The 22,916-nt window shown below is 38.8% G+C and overlaps 1 protein-coding gene across 1 annotated transcript in view; it reads right to left on the bottom strand.

The window, feature by feature from the left end:
- The window catches only part of FSIP1 (fibrous sheath interacting protein 1), a 204,348-nt gene that overhangs the window by 142,567 nt on the left and 38,865 nt on the right, over positions 1–22,916 (bottom strand). Inside the window, exons 6-8 of the mRNA XM_036247677.1 lie at positions 12,055–12,153; positions 9,256–9,380; positions 7,392–7,502 (exon numbers count right to left, since the gene is read on the bottom strand). Of these exons, the coding sequence (XP_036103570.1) occupies positions 7,392–7,502; positions 9,256–9,380; positions 12,055–12,153 (335 nt within the window). The remainder of the gene's footprint in view (positions 1–7,391; positions 7,503–9,255; positions 9,381–12,054; positions 12,154–22,916) is intronic.

A 22,916-nucleotide genomic window follows, 5' to 3' on the forward strand; every position in this document is an offset into this window, starting at 1 on the left:
GTGATGAGTACCTGAATGAAGGACTGTATCCTGGGAGTGCAGAACATAAGACAGATTCCTGCCCTGGCTGGTTTGGCTCAACGGTTAGAGCCAGAGAGTCCCAGGTTCAGTTCCAACTTAGGGCACGTACCTTAGTTGCAATTTGTCCCGGGGCCATGTGGGTGGCAGCCACTCTATGTTTGTCTTTTGCATTGATGTTTCTCTCTCTCTCTCTTCCTCTCTCTCTCCCTCCTGCTCTATCTCAAGATAAATGCAAAAATGTCCTCCAATGAGGATAAAAAAAATAAAAAAGAACGTAAGACAGATTCCAGAGACACTTAGGAAGTAGAATTTACAGAATCTAGATGGAAATAATTTACAGAATCTAGATGGAAGAGTAAAGGGAGGAAGAAGGATCAAGGATAAAAACTAAATGCCTGATTTTGTCAACTAGGACGATGGTGATCATACTGAGCAAACTAGGGAATACAGATGTAGTAGGTTTGAAAAGGAAAATGATTAATTCTCTTTGGGACCTTTTGATATTTCCACAGATGTCCCCTAGGATATCCACAAATATGTTAGGTAGTTAAATATATGTCTAAAGTTCAAGAGAGAGACCTGGGTTGGAAGTGAGTATTTTGCCTCACCCATATATCTATAGTGGTTTGAACCCCTGGACCATGGGAGTGGGTGAGATCACACAGGGAAGCATGTAGTACGAGGACAGAAAAATCATGAAGAACACTTTTAGAATAAAGAGGCAGGTGGAGGTCAAGGACCTTAAGAATTTCATACACTTTGGTTTTGTGACTCTTATACCAGGAATCAATCCCTAGATGGTAACCAGAAGAAATACATGCAAAAAAATGACGCAGAAAGATTTATATGTGTCTCCCCCTGACCCTAGCATCTAATCTCCCTTCACGCCTCAATGAAAACAAACATTTCATGGGTCTTGGTAGGACACAGGTCCTCACCAGACACTCCTTCTCTACCCACTGGCATCAGGAAGACAAGCAAATAACCTGGATTCAGGCAATCAGAAGCAAACACCCTGGACCCCAACTCTTGAGGGAGAAAAGGAGACACAAGGTGCAGGGAAAGTGGGGAAGTGATGAACGGTGACGGCGGCAGCAGTGAGTCTGGGTGTGCTGGTGGCAGTGAAGGGGGCAGCGGTCATCTAGCAGGAGCCTCCTAAGCTGCTTCTGGGGAGTTTCCATGGCCTTGTTTCTGCTCCTTTGATAGCAGCATGGTTTACAAGCCTGGTTCCCCAACTTCGCATTGAGTCTGTGGACTACTCAAGTCTCCCAATAAATTCAATTTGTTTTGTTTTTTAATCAAAGTCCACCTCTGTTTCTTGTAACCCATGACACTGACTAATATATTTTTTGCCAAGTTATTTATAATAAAGAATATAGGCAAAAAGCGTCAATGTCTAAAAATAAGAAAAGAGTAAATAAATTGTACTATATCTACTTGAAAGCTGGCATATGAAAATCATACATAGCTATTTTAAAAATAAAATTACCTAGTTATTCACAAATAAGAAGCTCTAGTTAATTTTTCCTAAATAAAAGTGATATAAATACTATATGACTTAAATGAGAATAACGAATCACAAAAAAAGTAAAATTATGAAATCACAATGACTAAATACTGGTTAATAAATTTTAAATTCTTATCTGAATGGAATTCCTTTTTAATGATACTGGAGGTAAAAGAACATGTCAGATTAAATTCAACAGAAATGTATATGCATCATTCAATATGCAGGTACAGAAGGAAATTATATGTAACTTGTAGTAGATGTTAGCATGTTGTTCTGTCTTTCTAGCACCTTCTAGATAACTTTGCCATGTCTGGGAAGGTTCTAGCTGTTAGGAGCCGGTCCCCTAAGACAGAACCCAGAAAATGCTCCTCACTGTTCTCCTTTACAGCGAGGGCCCAGGCCAGTAACCAAGGGTCCACAACCACACTCACCCACTCCTTACTGATTTAGATGTAATTTGAGATCTAGTGCAAGCCAATTTTGTTGGGAGGTGACAATAGAGGCATCTGGCTTTGGGGAGAGCCATTAGTTGTAAGTGTGAATTCCCAACACAGGAGGAAATCTCTTAAAAATTCTAAGTGCCCTGGCCTGTTTGGCTCAGCAGTTAGAGCGTCGGCCTGCAGACCAGAGAGTCCTGGGTTCAGTTCCCACTAAGGGCATGTACCTCAGTTGCAGTTTGTCCCCAGCCCCAGTTGTGGGTGGCAGCCACTCGATGTCTCTCTCACATCAATGTTTCTCTCTCTCTTCCTCCCTCTCCCCGCCACCCCCCTCATCCCCTTTGCCTGAAGATAAATGCAAAAATGTCCTCGGGTGATAAAAAAAAAAAAAAAAATTCCAAGTATCCTAGAGAGATTCAAGAGAATATTATATTCACACAATTAAACACGCCACTGCAAAGAACAACCAGAAGACAAGAGTTCTGGGGAATTAAAACAAAGTTATCATTTTAGTCATCACCTTTAAGTCTCATCGGTATTTATCACAGATTAAGTGGTGGGGCACTCCATAAAGAAAAGGGCACATAGAAGTTTGAGAGAATACAGCAAATTTGAAGAATGGCAAGAAGTTTGGCACACTTAGAGAACAGATAGGTCAAAGGGTTCCTAAGTTCTTCCTGACGCACTTCAGATCTTCCTCCTCGGAATCTCTATTTCAACGTGTGACACCATCTACCTGGCTTTACCAAACTTCTGTATAAAATGTCTACCTCCCATGCCAGAGAATAAAACAGAACCCTCTTTCTCCTCAGAGGACTTGAAGAAAAAACTCTCAGAAAATAATTAGTTGTAAAAACAACAATAACTGGTCCGGTTGGTGTGGCTCAGTGGTTGAGCGTGGACCCATGCACTAAGAGCTCACCCGTTCGATTCCCAGTCAGGGCACATGCCCAGGTTGTGGGCCCAATCCCCAGTGGGGGAATGCAGGAGGCGGTCAATCGATGTTCTCTCTCATCGATGTTTCTATCTCTCTCTCCCTCTCATTTCCTCTCTCTCTGAAATCAATAAAGGAAAAAAAAAAAACAATAACTGTAAAACAACAACTATTTTAAAAGAGGGCTAGATAACTAAAGAATACAATAGACATGATTGAAACCCAACATGAAAAACTGTAAAATTCACAAAATGACACAAAAGATGAAGATTATGAAAAGAGAGTTGTAAGACCTGGAGGAGAGAGCCAGAGATCCTGTGCCCATCTGGGACAAACACTTGTACTAATCCTCTTTTCCAGTTTTCACCTTCCTTGCCTTCCTCTGCAACAAAAATGAGAGCATGAAATAACTGGATCCCCAGGGTCACTCGCAGAGACAGGGAAAGGAACAGCTCTGTGACACAGCTTGGCCAATGACGCACAGGTGGAGTCCTGGGGACACCATTCCTTCCCAAATGAAAAGGCAAAGCCTCAGAAGAGTGTCTCTTTGCCCCTTAACCTTCCCTCTTTCTTTCTACCTGCAGATATAGCAGCAATCGTATAAAACTAAAAGCAAAACCACACTAAGAAAGTGGAGCCAGGAGCTAGAAAGACACTAGCTGCTTACACCTGGATTTCTTGTAACTGAAGAAAAATAAACTCCGTTCTTGTTTAAGCCACTGCTTATAACGTTTTCTGTTACTTACAGCCAATCACATTCCCAGCTGTTATCCCACTTTATAGTCAAAAACAAAAGAAAAGAGGTGATGCAAGGAAAGAAATAATAGAAGATAATTTTCCAAACTGAAGAAAGACTTGAACCTTCAGATAAAAAGGGCCTACAAGGTACCATGCAGGAACAAAAATGTTTTTAAAGATACATGTAAGTATAGTCTGATAAAATCTGTGAACTCAAAAGAAGAGAGAATCCCACATGCTTCCATAATAAAAGGATTTTGCATCTACCACCATCACTTACCACCATCTGAAGTTCCCATTTGAAGCTATCATTCAAATGAGGGGAAAAATTAATTTTTAGATATGCACACACCCAAAAATTATCTATACACCATCATTTTTAGGGAAAATATTCATAATAATAATTATGAATATGAATTATATTCATAATAATAATTCAAGAAAAACTGTAATGAACTAACAAGCAAAATAGAGACAGACTCATAGAGAGCAGACTGACAGCTGTCAGGGGGAAGGTTGTGGGGGCTTGTTTGGGGTAGTGGTGTGATTGAGCCCTGGCAGGTTTGGCTCAGCGGTTAGAGCATCAACCTGCAGTCCAGAGAGACCCAGGTTCGGTTCCCGCTAAGGGCACATACCTTGGTTGCAGTTTGTCCGCGGCCCTGGTTGGGTCATGCGGGTGGCAACCACTCAATGTGTCCCTTTCACATTGATGTCTCTCTCTCTCTCTCTCTCTCCCTCCCTCCTTCCCACTCTATCTGAACAAAATATTGAAAAATTTCCTCAAGTGAGAATTAAAAAATTTTTTTTTTAAATAATAATAAAAAAATTTAAAAGAGAGAGAAAACTCATGGACACAGACAACAGTGCAGTGATTTCCTGAGGGAGAGGGTGAAGGGAGGTAGAGGAGGGTATGGGGGGATAAATGGTGATGGAAGGAGGCTTGACTTGGGGTGATGAACACACAATACAGTGTACAGATGATGTGTTGTGGAATTGTGCACCTGAAACCTATATAATTTTGTTAAGCATTATTCATCATAATAAATTCAATTAAAAAAAAATTAGCGTGGCCAGTGTGGCTCAGTGGTTTAGTGTCGACCCATGCACCAAGAGGTCGCCAGTTCAATTCCTAGTCAGGACACATGCCCAGGTTGTGGGCCCAATCCCCAGTGGGGGGCATGCAGGAGGTGGCCAGTCAATGTTCTTTCTCATTGATGTTTCTAGCTCTCTCTCTCCCCCTACCTTTCTCTCTCTAAAATCAATAAGAATTTTTTTTTAGTTATTTGTACAAATAAATAATGAGTTGAGCCTAAATACACAGTTAATGCTGTGGCTAAAAAATTTGGTTACCGTTGAGAAATACTCCTAAAATACAAGCATACTATTTTTAAAGGTTAAAGCGTAGTATTTTGGAACTAAAATTGCAGGTGATTTCAATACATTCTGGAGGAGAAGTAGTGGGAGAAAAGAAAGTAAAAGCATACCAAAGATCCTGTCTTATTAAGATGTAAGATTTTAGAGACTAATCAATTATTTAAGTTGAAAAGAAAATATACATTTCAATGTATTATAAGAACTTGAGAGTTAACAGCACTCTATCAGAAATAAGATACCAAATTTTCAGAGGATCAAAAGGTAAAGTTAAGAAAACAAAAAAATATATATAATAAATGAAATATAAAATAGGATGTCAAGAAAAGGTCTAAAAATTATCAGTAGTCAAGGGAAGGTTCTATGGTGTGCTAGACTCTCTCAAAAATTATCAGTGATCATAAAAATATGAATAAATTAAATATCCACATTAAAAGATGCAGAATAAAGAAATAACAAAAGATAAGAAACAATTAATGATAAAGGCACAACAGCAACAACAAAAATCTAGCTATATTGTATTTGTACAAAGATCTACCTAAAACTAAATGATAGAGAAGGGTTTAAAGTAGGGAATAAGACATTAAGTATTAACAAAAATAACATGCAAAAGGTAGTATTGATACCAGAAATGCATGGTTAAAGCATTCCTAGCATGTATAAGGAAAATCTGTCATGCCTTAGTTTGGTCCCCAGAGGACCAGTGGGCAGCAACTTGCCCAACTTCATAATTAATAACAAAACCAGGAATGAGACCCAGGTCCCTTAATTCTTACTGTTACCTTAGCTTTCATTAATAAGGTAAACAAATCACCCCAAGGATCCTAAAGCTAAGAAATCTCAGGATTATCTGGGCAATTAGCAATCTGTCTCACTCTTTCCAGGCCCGGCTTCACGAACACGCTGGATGCTAAGAGGCGGGGCTGTCCTCCAGATTGGCAGGGGACCTCCCTCGGCAATCTCACCAGGCCCAAAAGTAGCAACACCTTGCTCCATTCCTAGACACAGCCCCTGCTGAGCCTTCACCATTTTGGAAAAGATAATTTAGAGCTTGGAGTCTGAGATGTTCCATAGATTTGCTTTTGGTTTGGGGTAGATTGTGTTTGCCCACGTGGAATTTTTTAAATTGGAATTAGTTGTCAACATTTTAAAAAGAGGATTGCTTCCCATTTAAAAAGTCTGAATTTCTAGCTTCCCTTGACAGACTGGAGGACCCAGGCAGCCCTGGCTGGGCCTGCACACAGCAGCGGCCAGTTGATGCTGAGTGTTGGCTCCCGTGGACTGCAGGCCCTCCCCGACAGGCCACAGGTATTGCTGTGCATGCACTGCTCTCGTACCTGGAGCACAGTTACCCTCTGAACCTGCATGTCTTCGGCTGGGTTCAGATACAGAACCTGAGACAGGGATTCTGGTTCAAGTGACTTATGATGGGTGGCGGAAGGAGCTAGAGAAGCCAGCTAGGCCAAGGAAACAAAGCCAAGCAAGGATGTGGTCTCAGCTAAAGGCCAGCTGACCCCACAGGGCTAATCTCACCGTGAGTGAGAGGGAAGGGTTAGGGAAGGGCTACTTTCCTCCCACTCAGCCCAGGACAATTCTCCAGGGAAGGAGGCAGCTGTGCGTCCTGGAACAGGACAGGGGAGGTGCACAGACAGGTAAAAGGGATCTGGGCGGGGTGCCAGCAGCATTCACCGCCTCATGTCTCTATTAAACGTAGAGGAATAAAGACGAGATGGCAGGGCTAAGAGCTTCCGGGGACACGGAAGAACATATTTCTTTGTAGAAGTAAAGAATATTACTTTAAGTTTAGTATGCAAACGAGTGTAAATGCTGAGCCACTGAACTCCTTATGTGACCTGCCAGGGCCCTATAAACACTGGCATTTGCTCCCTGGGTTACATGCTGTTCTCCTTAGACTCAGCCTGTGCTCCCCCCAGACTGTCAGGTAACTGAATGCACAAAGTTAACTGGACAGGAGCAGGACATGTTCTTTAGGATTACTGAAGACTACACTACATTAGCCCTGTGGCTAATGAAACTAGTTTAGAGATAATAGGAAATGCCCAAAATAAAAGAATACAGAGACACACATTATATATCATCAGTACTAAGCCCATTACGTCACAGGCAAAGGCTTTTATTATGATAACCAATGTGTAGTAACTCTTATACTGACATAAAATAATCCTTTGAAAGTCAATAATGAATTGACAAGGACACATTTGAAAATTCAATAAAAATAAATTTGTAAAACAGGAATTTTTTAAGTCAGAGAATATTATCTCAATTTTAAAAATATTGTGAAGTCATACTAATAGATCAATAACATAATAAAACAAAAATATTAAGAAGTGTAGCAGTCAGAATATCAGTGTTAACATACCTCAGAACTGGACAGTCCTGAATCTCTGTCATCTAAGTCCTTCAAAAGTTCAATCAGCCTTTTCTTCTCTGTGTCAATCATAACCACTGGTTTTCCTGAATTCTTGGCCAACTACAGAATGTATTAATGAGAAATATTAAAAACTCAAAGCAATGCATAGTTCAGGAAAATAAAAGTGAAACCTGAGGTTTCTACAGTACAGATACACAAAGGTAAAATTTGTGAGATTAGGCATTTTTCATTTGCCAGGTAATTTTATTTTATGTCAAATTTTTGGTATAGGTCCATTCTGTAAGCAAAGGTATTTCCACTGTAAGCAGACCTTCATGTTAACCATCTTAATCAACATTTTATTTTAAAAATAAAACAAAACACAATCAATTTTCAAACCTCTCTTTATATAATATCAATACAAAACATATTTGCTGTAGCATTTGGAAAGAATCTTTTTGCTATTTCCTATGTGGCATATATCCAGTAAATGATACTGCTTTTAAATTTCAAGAAAATCCTTTCAGTGTTTAAATAAAGATTCAGATACTATTGTTAAAAGGGAAATCTATGGTGGAGCTGCTGTGTCAGCAAGAACTTGGATATCGAGAAAACACAACTAACTGCTCTTGGAAAATTAAACAATAATCAGCATACAATGGGTCAGCACAAAGAGACAGATCAAGCTGGAAAAGGTCATAAAAATGGGAGCAAAGAAAACTCGTGAGTCCTAGACTAGTCCCAGAGTCTAGTTTTGGCAGGGGCAGGTTGGCCCATGAATACGAGGTCAGACTGCTGCATTGAAATGACATGCCAATTGTGGGAAAAGGATCAGACTTCAACTATGAAAAATTATTTAACTCTCTGCTCTTGTTAGTACTTCACACTCATCAATGCAGTTTTCTAGAGACTTAACTGCCTCTGAGGTTTGCCATGAGCCTCTGTCCACCGTACTTACATTTCTTGCTGTGAATTAATTACTTAGCATACTGGTCTAATACTGGAGCCTCTGTGCCTTTGGTTAATGTGAGTCTGCTTTGAGAACAAACCAAGTCAAGCCGCAGACCTGTAGGACCAAGGTCAGGCCTCTGAAGCAGGGAGCTAACCAAGGCAAGTGACAAGCGAAGGGCTGCCTAGGCTCAGTGGGTGGGGCCCGGTAGGGATGGGAGGAGCAACCTGTTGGCCTCTCCAGTTCTGCCAGGAGCATTTTCATTCAAATGTCTAATTGTACCAGCTATAAAATCAGTCTCATTACTTTAAAAAACAATTTTACTGCCCTGGCTGGTTTGGCTCAGCGGTTAGAGTGTCAGCCTGCGGTCCAGCGAGACCCGGGTTCGGTTCCCGCTAAGGGCACGTACCTCGGTTGCAGTTTGTCCCCGGCCCTGGTTGGTCGTGCAGGTGGCAGCCACTCGATGTGTCCCTTCACATCGATGTTTCTCTCTCTCTCTCTTCCTCTCTCTCCCTCCCACTCTACCGGAACAAAAAATGGAAAAATGTCCTCGGGTGAGGATTTAAAAAAAAACAAACAATTTTACTAATATGCAATTCAAAATCTGGGAAACACGTTCCAAAGCTCTTACCTAAATAAATGGTTTTCAAATTGCAGGAACAAGATTCATTTCTAAGTAATGAAATGAATGTATTGAGTTGCAGCTAGCAGTTTTAAAGGAGATAGGATAGGATAAGATAAAATTGAATAGGAAATAATAAAGTACTGGTTCATAAAACTTCTCTTTCAAGCATATATGCTCTTTAAATTACATATACATGTATCACGGTCAAAAAAAAGTATTTAAAGACACTAAACACAATTATTTCCATTATCACAACTCATTTAGTCCACATTTTTTCTTCTAAATTTCTAAATACATACCTCAATGTTTCGCTTAATAAAATCCTGGCTGTGTTTACCCCTGAGTTCAGTCTTTTCTGCATGTGAGAAGAGTCTCTTTTCTGCTTTGATCAATGACTTACTTCTTTCTACATCACAGGTAAAATCTAATATTAAAAAAGTTCAAAACTTTTTCATAATTATAATTGTCCATTATGCTAAAAGTTTACCTTAAGCATATATTAAAATATATAAGAAGTAAAACAAACATTGAATTTCTAAATTCAAGATCTAGAAACCTAATATGTAGAAACTTATTATTATTTTTTTTAATCCTCACTTGAGATGGGGGACAGGGAGAGAGAGAGAGAGAAACATTAATGTGAGAGAGACACACCAATCGGTTGCCTCCCACACGACCCCGCCCAGGGCAGGGGTAGAACCACAACCAAGGTATGTGCCCTTAACCAGAATTGAACCTGAGACCCTATGTCTGCAGGCTGATGCTCTAACTGCTGAGCCAAACTGGCCAGGGTTGGAGACTTATTCGTAAAAAGATAAATGTACTGCATAGTTTGCAATGAAATTCTCATAAAATTTCTGTTATTATCATGCATCACACTTCTTGCTGTTGATTCCCTTAGAATCATGAGGAATATGAAAAGAACTGCATGATACATGTGAAGGAGAAATCTCTGATGTTACGGGAATTTTAAAATATATTTTATTTTAGTCTTTATATGAAACAGAACTTTCCCTAAAGACTGGATCTTGCCCTGGCTGGTTTGGCTCAGCAGTTAGAGTGTCAGCCCATGGACCAAAGAGTCATGGGTTCCATTCCAGTCAAGGGCACGTACCTCAGTTGCAGTTCAGTTTCTGGCCCTGGTCAGGGTCGTGCGAGAGGCAATTAGTTGATGTGCCCCTCTCACTCACAGCAATGTTTCTCTTTCTCTTTCTCTCCCCCCCACCACCCCCACCCCATCCCAATCTATCTGAAGATGAAAGGAAAAATATCCTCAGGTGAGGATTTCAAAAAAAGACTAGATTCTTTACTAACTTGCCATCACCCTCTCTGAACAATAAACTTTTTGTTCAAAACTATCTTAAGCAAGGTCTGAGCATAGCACCCTGGATGTTCCACAGGGACAAACCCCTAGAGCCCATTCTAGTTTGTCAGTTTTCTCAACCTTTGAATGGAGGCTTACGTCAACCTCAGAGTTGTTCAGACCCTGAGTGCTCAAAACAGGGCAAGAAAAATACCCGTACACTCTAATTCCCTTCATTAAACATCTTGTTTTCTCTGAAGTCATGTTTACAGCATTTAAAACAAGATCATGTGAACCCCTCACTAATGCTTTAAAATTTTGCATAAAGGAGACTCTTCTTAAATGACAAATGGAGTCCACCCTACAAATAGGATAAATTGCCACAATGAAGTCCAAAAGGGAAGAACAGCAGCCAACAGCTCAATCCAGACAAGGTTTACCTAAAAGTTATTTTTGTTTACACCCTGGCCAGTTTGCCTCAGCGGTTAGAGCATTAGCCTGCGGTCCAGAGAACCCCGGGTTCGGTTCCAGCTAAGAGCATGTGCCTTGGTTGCAGTTTGTCCCTGGCCCTGGTTGGGTTGTGTGGGAGGCAGCCACTCAATGTGTCCCTTTCACGTTGATGTTTCTCTCTCTCTCTCTCTCTCTTTCTCCCTCCTACTCTATCTGAACAAAAAATGGAAAAAAGTCCTCGGGTGAGGATAAAAAAAAAAAGTTATCTTTCTTTTATAAGAGAAGTTACCTCAAGAGAAAGGATTAAGGGTATTTGTAACTAATTATCCAAGATTCAATACAAAGTTAATAATTAAACAGTAAATGTTGATAACAATAGCTGGAAAGAACCAGGAAAAGAGTAAGATCTCTGGATTTAAATTTTTTTGGAACAAAAATAAATTTGAGTAAAAAAAAAGTTTACAGTATTCAAACTTACATTATAAGTTTCTAGACAAACAAATCTGTGCTTTATAATTAGGGTTTTGTTTTCTAGTCAATAACAATTTTTTAATCAACTACCAATAGTTAAAGTAGGAGTTACTTTTTTGGTGAGTGGCCTCCTTAGATATAAAATATAAAACTTTTTTCCATAATCCAAGTTGTAAATAGTCTTTAAGTTAAAATATAAGGTTTATTCATTCAGTTAAAGTTTCATGTACTTTTAAATAATACATTAAAATTATTTAAATTAAATGCATCCATGTCTATAAAATGTACTTTTAATAAATTGTAGGAGAAAACATTGGATTGTCTGGTCAGAATTGTCTCACTAGAAAGGTCCTCTTCTTCTCTCCATCCTCGTGGTGATCCATGGTAGAAGCTACCAAGTTCCTGCAGAGACCCAACCCATGCTGGGTTGGAGGACTTGGTTGGACCAGAGTAGACACCAAACCTAAGCTGGATCAGTTGGTCTCTAATATTTTGGAATAAAGTCTCCTTCTCAATGACTACCCACAAAACATGCTCTTGGGAATAAAAGAGGCTGTCTACCACCTGGATTCTTTTCACACACTTTCTTTTTTGCTTAAGCTAGATTTTCATTACTCTCAGCCAGCTTTCCTTAAACTCTTTTTATATAAAAGTTCAAACATCCCAAAGTAGAAAGAATGGTATATTGAATCCTCAACAAATAATTTCAACAGTGATTAACAATGACCAATCTTGTTTCATCTAGAACATCACCTACTTCCCCCCACCTCTTGATTAAATCACATCAAATCATTTCATCTGTGAATATTTGTTTATCTAGCTAGTATTTTCTTGTGACCACATGTAATTAAAAATCATACAAACTCAAACATACCTTGATTATCATTCTGTATATGGTTTTCATAGTCTTCTGGAGGGACCTGAGTATGAAACACTGAGAAAAAGGTGTCTTCATGCTCATAGCGAGAAGGATCTATTGATTTTTAAGAATCAGTTGTTTAATACACACAAAATAAATAAGGAACCTTGTACATGAACAGTTTAAAGAAAAAGACAAGATCTAATATTCTCTACTAGTCCTCTATCCCCTCTACACACACATTTCTTAAGACAATGTCACTTCCAGGTAGAAATGATAATCACCTTTGTACACATGAGCCATTGAAACGAACAGCAGAAATCAAGATAGTCAAACAGCATTTACCCAGAACGTCTGTGCACAGAGGATGTGCAAGGGTATGCTAAAATATCACAGTAACTCTCCGGAGAAAATGCAGCCAAATTCCAACATTCATAATACAGAGTTTATGCAACTGAATAACTGTGTTTTTCCTTTTTATTTTAGATTGCCAAGGTGAAGATTTCAATTATATGGTCAGTTACTAAGATAAAAGATTGCGTTTGAAAGAAAAAAAACCTGGAGACTCTTAGCTTCATTCTTTTGTGATTTTTTCATATAATAACATTATTAATATGTCATTCACATATCATAAAATTAATTCTTTTTTTTTTTTTTTTTATCCTCACCCGAGGACATTTTTCCATTTTTTGTACAGATAGAGTGGGAGGGAGAGAGAGGAAGAGAGAGAGAGAGAGGAAAACATCAATGTGAAAGGGACACATCGAGCGGCTGCCACCCGCACGACCAACCAGGGCCAGGGACAAACTGCAACCAAGGTACATGCCCTTAGCGGGAACCGAACCCGGGTCTCTCTGGACCGCAGGCGGACGCTCTAACCGCTGAGCCAAACTAGCCAGGGCAAAATTAATTATTTTAAAATATGAAATTCAGTGGTTTTTATTACATTCAAAGAGTGTGTGAATTACTTTCTTGGGTTAATACCCACAAAGAAATTAGGACATTGTTTATTCAACTCTTTTTGTTTTAATGTAATTTATATTCTCCTCTTAGCTAATTTAGGCACTGTCTATTTGCAAGAAACTGCTAACATAAATAAGTAGCCTCTTTTTAAGTTTCTCTCTATGCCTTAACATGAGAGAATCTGCCAGGATGTGGCACAGAAATGTTTTTGCTTCAGAAGACATGAGTCTTGAAGATATTATGGGATCCACCCCTTACCTCTGAAGCAAACCTGGTTCAAGCACCCCTCTGAGATGATGCAGGGAAAAGAGCGGGCAGATGTCCATTCACCCCACACACAAACATCACCAAATTCAAAACATACAACTTTGAATAATAAAAACAAATTCAGCAATTTCAATTCCCTAATTTGCAGTTCATAATAATATTGCATCATTGGAATTGTATTACAACTTTAATCCTGTACAGTCTTTGATGAGTTAATCTAGGCTGGGGCGGGGGAGGGTAAGCTATTCAAATACAAAAAAAATTAAAGTTCTTTCCAAACTTTAATTTTTTGTATATAATTTTTATTTCATTTTTCTATTACATTTAATACTTTTTTAAAAGATTATTTTAAACTGTTTTTTAGAGAGAGGAAGGAAGAGGGAGAGAGAAAACATCACATGGATGTGAGAACAGAACATCGATTGGCTGCCTCTAGCCCAAAACTGGGTCGTGTGCCCTGACTGGGGATGGAATCTGTAAACTTTTGGTGCAGGGGACAACACCCAACCAAATGCACCACACTGGCCAGGGCTGCGTTCAACATTATTTTGTATTAGCTTCAGGTGTGCAGCACAGCAGATAGATATTCATATAGGTTACAAGTGCCCTCCGATAATTCAAGTGCCTACCTGGCACCATAGTTACTACAACATTGTTAACTATATTCCTTATGCTTTACCTTATAACCCCATGCCTATTTTGTAACTATCAATTAGTACTTCTTAATCTCATCACCTATTTTACCCCACCCCACCTCAATATCCCTCCCCTTTGGCCTCCATCAGTTTGTTCTTTGTATCTATAAGTCTGTTTCAATTTTGTCAAACTTTGAATTTTTTGCAAACAATATTATTAAGGGTCTTAAATATTCATTAACGCATACTCAGCAAGTCAACAATTTGGCAACATTATATTACAGGTTTAAGTTACTTCATATACTTCAAGGGGTAATATATTTAATTTTTAGCCCATAATTCATTTTTAATAGCAGTTTCACTCAATTATACAGTGAAGCACCTATAAAACCACAAAATATAAAAATTTGCAATAATAAAAACTATTATAGCAAAATTATATTTGAGGATTTTGAACCTAGGAGCTTTTCCTAGGCTGAAAGTATTCTTGTGACTCTGTGGCTCTTCACTCATAGTCTTGGTGGCATTCCTGCCTCAGATGGAAGGTGGATACAGCCTGGAACAAAGGCCTCAGAGCTCAGCTTAGGATGCAAACATCAACAATTCTGAAAGTCAATCATTTGACACAGTTGTTTAACTCCTTGAGAAGGAAAGCGGGGGGGCATTTTCTGAATTCCAAAAGTCCCCCTTTAGAAAGTTATTCTAGTAAAAAAGAAAGAAAAAAAAAAGTAATGTGGAAAAAATGATGGATTTACAAAATAACCATTTGGTAACCATCATAATAATAACTGATTCAGGTAAAAATCATCAATGGATGATAAAACCAGTGGGTGGAATAACAGGATAATAGCCTCAGAGTATCTCCTCACATGATAACTTACTCAAAACAAAAGAAAACATAGAAACTTTACAATGGAGAAGTCTGGTAGACAATTAATTAAGTGATCAAAATTAACATCACCAAAACGGGACAATCAATATCACGTGCTTCATGATAGGATCCATTGAGGACACAGTATCCCTTTTGTGAGATTCCTGCCAAAAATGCATAACCTGAACCAAATAGTGTAGAAACAAAAACAAGCCCAAACTGAGGAGCAGTCTGCAAAATAGCAGGTCTATAGTTTTCAAAAATGCCACTGTCATAAAATGCAAGGAGTAACTAAAGAGATGTGACAACTAAATGCAATACATGATCTGGGATTTGCTTTTGCTATGAAGGACATTAGCAGGACAATTGAATAAAACCTACAGACAGGATAAGAGTATTATATCAATGTTAATTTCCTGATTTGTGTGGGTGTGCCTATCCTTGTATAGAGAGGAAGATGGAGGAGATGGACAAACCCCACAATTCCCCATGGCTGGCCTGTGGCATGGGGGAGATTCAGAAGTCCTCAGTTGCCCCTATGAACTAGAATTAACCCTTGCCACAACACACACCATTATGCCAACCAAAAAATACACATATCCAAATGACCCATTTAATTGAAAACCACTCTATTAGACTATAAATTTCTATATTAGCTTTTAAAATTTAGGGTTTATGAAAAATTCTGGACCCAGCCGGTGGGGCTCAGTGGTTGAGCTGACATCAACCCATGCTCCAAGAGGTCACCAGTTCAATTCCTGGCCAGGGCACATGTCCAGGTTGTGGGCCCGATCCCCAGTGGGGGGCATGCAAGGGGTGGCCAATCAGTGTTCTCTCTCATGGATGTTTCTATCTTTCTATCCCTCTCCCTTCCTCTCTCTCTAAAAACCAATAAAGAAAAAAATTTTTGCTCTAGCCAGTTTGGCTCAGCAGTTACAGCGTCAGCCTGAGGACCACAGAGTCCCGGGTTCGGTTTCCGCTAAGGGTACATACTTCGGTTGCAGTTTGTCCCCAGCCCTGACTGGGGTCTTGTGGGTAGAAACCAGTCGATGTGTCTCTCTCACATTGATGTTTCTCTCTCACTCTTCCTCCCTTTCTCCCTCCTGCTCTATCTGAAGATAGATGCAAAAATGTTCTGGGGTAAGGATAAAAGAAAAAAAATCTTTTTTAATTATGGAGAACAAAGGAAAGCACCATCATTTTCTAATTAACTATTAGATCAGTGAGGAAATAAGAATACAGTAACAACTTGTGGAAAATAATGATACCACATAGCAAAGAATATAGTATAGAGATAAAGCTATATTCAGAAACAAATTCCTAGCAATGATGCTTTTATCATATTGTTATGGTCTGAACTGTATCCTCCAAACTTGACATGTTGAAGCCCTAACCCCCATTGTGGCTGTACTTCAGGTCAGGGCCTAAAGGGAGGTAATTAAAATTAAATGAGGTCATTAGGTGGAATCCTAATCTGATAGAGCTGGTGTCATTATAAGAAGAGGAAAAGACACCAGAACTAGTTAACCCTACCCCACCCCTTGTGCATACACACACACACAAAGTCATATAAAGACACAGTGAGACAGTGGCTGTCTGCAAGCCAGGAAAAAAGAGGTCACCAAAAAAACAAATTTTCTACCACCTTAACCTTGGACATCTAGCCTCCAGAACTATGAAAAAATAAATTTCCGCTGTTTAAGCAACACAGCCTAAAGTTTTTTTTTTATGGTAGCCCTAGCAGACTAAACTACATATTTGAAGAGAAAATATAATGACATTAACTAATTTAATGGAAGAAGCTAGAAAAAAACAATAAGAAAACAAGTTCAAAAAAGCGAGTAACAGCCCTGGCCAACGTGGGTCATGGGTTAGAGCGTCAGCCTGCACACTGAAGGGTCATAGGTTTGATTCCTGGTCAAGGGCACATACCTGGGTTACAGGTTAAATACCCGGCCTGGTTGGGGCACATGTGGGAAGCAACCAATCAATGTGTCTCTCTCACATCCATGTTTCTCTCTCTCATTTCCTCTCCTCCCCGCCCCTCCCCCCCTCCCCCCCCCCCCCGCATGCATCCCTTCCACTCTCTCTAAAAATCAATGGGGGAAAAAATATCCTCAGGTGAAGATTGACAGAGGAGTAGAAGAAAGAGGAGGAGGAGGAGGAGGAGGAGGAGGAGGAAAAGGAAGAGGAGGAGGAGGAGCCAGGATTAGCAGAGAAATTCAAAACTAGTTCTTAAAAGTATAAAAAGAAAAATCTGCAAGTATAACTTCAAAAAGAGAAAAACACTAATTATAATCAAGATACCATGGTACTGGTGATAGAACAGATAGATAGGTCACTAGATTGAACAGAGGGTTCAGAAATAGACTCTCAAAAATATAGTCAACCGATCTTTAACAACAGAGCAAAGAAAATCTCTTCAATAAATGATGCTGGAACAATTAAATGTCCATATGCAAAAAACAAAAAGAAAAAGAACCTAGACAAAGACCTACACTTTTCACAAAAATTAGCTCAAATTGGATTACAAATGTAAATGCAAAATGCAAAACTATAGAATATCTAAAAGAAAATACAGTAGAAAAATCTATGAGACCTTGGTTATGGTAATGAGTCTTTATATCCAATACCAAGAGCATGATCCATGGAATTAAAAATTGACAAGTCAAATTTTATTAAAATTACAAACTTCTGTTCTGCAAAGATACAGAGAATGAAACTACAAACCACAGGCAGGCACAAGACAAGGATGTCCACTTTCACCACTCTTACTCAACATAGTACTGGCAGTCCTAGCCACGGCAATCAGACAAGAAGAATAAATAAAAGGCATTCAAATTAGAAAAGAGGAAGTAAAACTGTCATCATTCACAGATGACTTGCTATTGTACATAGAAAAGACTACTCTACCCAGCAAGGATATCATTCAAAATAGAAGATGAAATAAAGAGCTTCCCAGACAAAAAAAGGCTAAGGGAATACATTAGCACCAAACCAGCACTGCAAGAAATGTTAAAAGGACTGTTGTAATTAGCAGGAGAAAAAGGAAGAAAAATATAACCACACTAAACAAAAATGGTAATAAATAAGTACATATCAATAACCACCTTACATGTAAATGGACTGAATGCTCCGATAAAAAGACAAAGAGTAGCAGATTAGATAAGAAAGCAAGACTCATATATATGTTCTTTACAAGAGACCCAACTCACAACAAAAGACTCACATAGGTTGAAAGTGAAGGGATGGAAAAAAATCTTCCAAACAAACGGAAAGGAACAAAAAGCTGGGGTAGCAATACACATATCTGATAAAATAGATTTCAAAATGAAGGCCATAAGTAGAGACAAAGAAGGCCACTACATAATATTGATAGGATCTATGCAACAGAAAGATATAACTTTGATAAACATATATGCACCCAATATAGGATAAACAAAATATATTTAAAATCTTCTGGAAGACTTCAAAGGAGAAATTGATAGCAATGCAATCATAACAGGGGACTTCAACACCCCACTTACATCACTGGATAAATCCTCTAAACAAAAAATTAGCAAGGAAACAGAGACTCTAAATGAAGCACTAGACCAAATGGATTTAATAGATATCTACAAAGAATTAAACCCCAAAACTGCAGAATTCACATTTTTCTCAAATGCACATGGGACATTCTCAAAGATAGACCACATGTTAGGACACAAACTAAGTCTCTACAAGTTCAAGAAGATTGAAATCATATCAAGCATCTTCTCAGATTACAATGGCATGAAACTAGAAATCAATTAAAATAAGAACATGCAGATATTTGAACACATGGAGGCTAAATAGCATGTTATTAAACAATGAATGGGTTACCGAGAAGATCAAGGAAGAAATTAAAAACTTCCTGGAAACCAATGAAAATGAAGACACAACAACACAAAATCTATGGGATGCAGCGAAAGCAGTTCTGAGAGGGAAGTTCATAGCACTACAGGCCTACCTCAAGAAACAAGAAAGATCTCTAATAGACTATCTAACCTCACAACTTAAAGAACTAGAAAGCAAACAAAAAGAAAACCCCAGAGCAAGTAGAAGAAAGGAAATAGTAAAGATCAGAGCAGAAATAAATGACATGGAGACCAAAAAACAATTCCAAGGATCAATGAAACAAAGAGCTGGTTTTTCGAAAAGATAAACAAGATTGATGGACCCTTAGCTAAACTCACCAAGAAACAAAGAGAGAGAACCCAAATACACAAAATCAGAAATGAAAGAGGAGAAGTAACAACCTGACACCACAGAAATACAAAAGATCATTAACAGCTACTATGAACAACTATACGGCAACAAATTCGACAATATAACCGAAATGGACAAATTTCTAGAAACACACAGTCTCCCAAAACTGGACCAGGAAGAGATAGAAAACTTGAACAGACCAATAACAACTAAGGAAATTGAAGAGGTAATCAAGACTCTCCCAGCAAAAAGCCCAGGCCCAGATGGCTTCACGGGGAAATTTTACTGAACATTTGAAAAAGAACTAACACCCATTCTCCTCAAACTATTTCAAAAAATTCAAGGAGGAAAACTTCCAAACTATTTTATAAGGCCAGCATAATGCTAATTCCAAAACCAGAAAAAGACATTACAAAGAAAGAAAACTACAGGCCAATATCCTGATGAACATAGACACCAAAATCCTGAACAAAATACTAGCAAATCAGATCCAGCAATACATCAAAAAAATTATTCACTATGACCAAGTGGGATGCATCCCAGGGTTGCAAGGCTGGTACAATATTCGCAAATCAATAAATGTGATGCACCACATAAATAAAATGAAGAATAAAAACCACATGATCATATCAATAGATGCCAAAAAAGCCTTCAACAAAATCCAGCATCCATTTCTGATAAAAACACTCAGCAATGTGGGAATAGAGGGATCATATCTCAACATGATAAAGGCCATATATGAAAGACCTACAGCCAACATCATACTCAATGGGCAGAAACTAAAAGCATTTTCCTTAAGAACAGGAACAAGACTGGGATGCCCACTTTCACCACTCTTATTTAACATAGTACTGGAAGTCTTAGCCACAGCAATCAGACAGAAAGAAAAAATAAAAGAGATCCAAATTGGAAAGGAGGAAGTGAAACTGTCATTATTCACAGATGACATGATACTATACGTAGAAAACCCCAAAGACTCCATCAAGTCTTTTATTACTAGACTTAATAAATGAATTTGGAAAAGTAGCAGGATACAAAATTAACGTCAAGAAATCGACGACATTCTTATACACCAATGATGAACTCACAGAAAGAGACTAAAAAAAACAATCCCATTTACCATTGCGGCAAAAAAATTAAGATACCTAGGAATAAACTTAACCAAAGAAGTAAAGATCCTATTTGCAGAAAACTACAGGTCATTGAAAAAAGAAATAGAGGAAGATATAAAAAAGTGGAAGCACATACCTTGTTCATGGATTGGAATAATTAACATCATTAAAATGTCCATACTACTCAAAGCAATCTATAGATTCAATGCAATCCCCATCAAAATACCAACGACATATTTCAGAGAACTAGAACAAATACTTCAAAAGTTCACATAAAACCAAAAAGGACCTCGAATAGCCACAGCAATCTTGAAAAAGAAGAACAAAGTTGGAGGGATCACATTACCAGATTTCAGGTTATACTACAAAGCCACTGTAATCAAAACAGCCTGGTATTGGCACAAGAACAGGCATATAGACCAGTGGAACAGAACAGAGAACCCAGAAATGGACCCAAGGCAATATGCTCAATTAATATTTGACAAAGGTGGCAAGAGCATACAGTGGAGTAAGGACAGCCTCTTTAATAAATGGTGTTGGGAAAATTGGACAGCTACATGCAAAAAAATTGAAACTAGACCAACACCTTACACCATAAACAAGAATAAACTCAAAATGGATAAAAGACTTAAATGTGACTCATGAATTCATAAAAATCCTAGAAGAAACTGTAGGCAACAAAATTTCGGACATCATACGCATACGCAGATGATACATCACCTAAGGCAACAGAAACAAAGAAGAAAATGAACACATGGGACTACATCAAACTCAAAAGCTTCTGCACAGCAAAAGATACAATCATCAAAATGGAAAGGCTACTCACTGTATGGGAGAGCATCATTGCCAAGGATATATCAGATAAGGGGTCAATTTCCAATATATAGAGAGTGCTCATACAACTCAACAAAAGGAAGACAAAGAACCCAATTAAAAAATGGGCAGAGGAGCTAGACACCTCTCCAAATAGAACATACAAATGGCTAAGAGACATATGAAGAAATACTCAACATCACTAATCATCAGAGAGATGCAAATTAAAACAACAATGAGGTATCACCTCACACCTGTCAGAACAGCTGCCATCAACAAATCATCAAACAACAAGTGTTGGCGAGGGTGTGGAGAAAAGGGGACTCTAGTACTCTGCTGGTGGGAATGCAGACTGGTGCAGCCACTATGGACAACCATGTGGTGTTTCCTCAAAAAATTAAAAATTGAACTTCCATTTGACCCAGTGATCCCACTTCTAGGAATATACCCTAAGAAGCCTGAAACACCAATCAGAAAGAATATATGTACCCCCATGTTTGTAGCAGCACTATTTACAATAGCTAAGATCTGGAAACAGCCCAAGTGTCCATCAGTAGACGAATGGATAAAGAAGCAGTGGTACATATACACAATGGAGTACTATGAAGCTGTAAGAAAGAAAGACCTCTTATCCTTTGAGACTACATGGAGGGACCTGGAAAGTATCATCCTAAGCGAAACAAGCCAAACAGAGAAAGACAAGTATCATATCATCTCACTTATTTGTGGAATATAATGAACATAACAGTCTGAGGAATGGGGTAGTCCCAGAGACGTGGAAGTGGGGTACAGACTGACAATCCCCAGAAGCGGTGGTGGTGGGGGAGAGATAAACCACAGAACTTATATGCATGTGTGCATGAACAGTGGACATGGACAACAAAGCTGGGGACAGGGCGGGGAGGGAGGGGGAGAGGGGAATCAGTGGGAGAAAAAGGAGAATCATCTGTAACAAAAATAAATTAATTATTAAAAAATAAAAAAATTTAAAAAACAATAATAGTAATATATGTAAATACTCTGCCTTCAGGAAGGTGAAGGTTTACTCCCTACTCCTTAACTAAAGTCTACGCATAGTCACTTCCTTTCACAGAGGGTAATATGGAAAGTGAGCAGGAATAGAGGCACTTCACAATGAAGAAACCTGACAAACACTTCCTCTACCAGCTGACCAATTTAACATCAACAGTGAGGAATTGCGTTGCCAGGGCAATGTGATGCAATGGAAAGGCACTTTCACTCTGTGGTCTTCCAAGAACATACAACCTTAGTCAAATCATGAGGAAAACATGACCTAAATCCCAATTGCTGGAAATACTGCAAAATACCTGACCACTACTCCTCAAAACTGCCAAAGACATCAAAAACAAGGAAAGTCTGAGAAAGTACATAACTATGAGTAGCCTAAGGAGACATGAGGACTAAATGAAATTGGTATCCTGGGCAGAATCCTGGAACAGAAAAAGGACATTAGGTAAAAACTAAATGTCTGCAGTGCTATTTACAATAGTGAAGATCTGGAAACAGCCCAAGTATCCATCAGTAGATGAGTGGATAAAAAAGCTGTGGTTCCAACCAGTGTGGCTCAGTGGTTGAGCGTCAACCCATGCACCTAGAGGTCATCGGTTCGATTCCCGGTCAGGGTACATGCCCAGATCGTGGGCCTGATCCCCAGTAGGGGGGCATGCATGCAGGAGTCGGCCAGTCAATGTTCTCTCTTATCGATGCTTTTATCTCTCTCTCTCTCTCTCTCTCTCTCTCTCTCTCTCTCTCCTCTCTCTGTCTCTTCCTCTCTCTCTCAAATCAATAAAGAAAAAAGAAAGCTGTGGTTATCTTCACAATCTAATACTTTGCAGCTGTAAGAAAGAAAGATCTCTTACCCTTTGAGATGACATGGAGGGACCTGCAGAGTATTTTGCTAAGTGAAATAAGCCAGTCAGAGAAAGTCAAGTATCACATGATCTCACTTATTTGTGGAATATAATGAAC

This window comes from Molossus molossus, unplaced genomic scaffold (assembly GCF_014108415.1).
Source record: "Molossus molossus isolate mMolMol1 unplaced genomic scaffold, mMolMol1.p scaffold_m16_p_1, whole genome shotgun sequence".
In the NCBI taxonomy this organism is placed as follows: domain Eukaryota; kingdom Metazoa; phylum Chordata; class Mammalia; order Chiroptera; family Molossidae; genus Molossus; species Molossus molossus.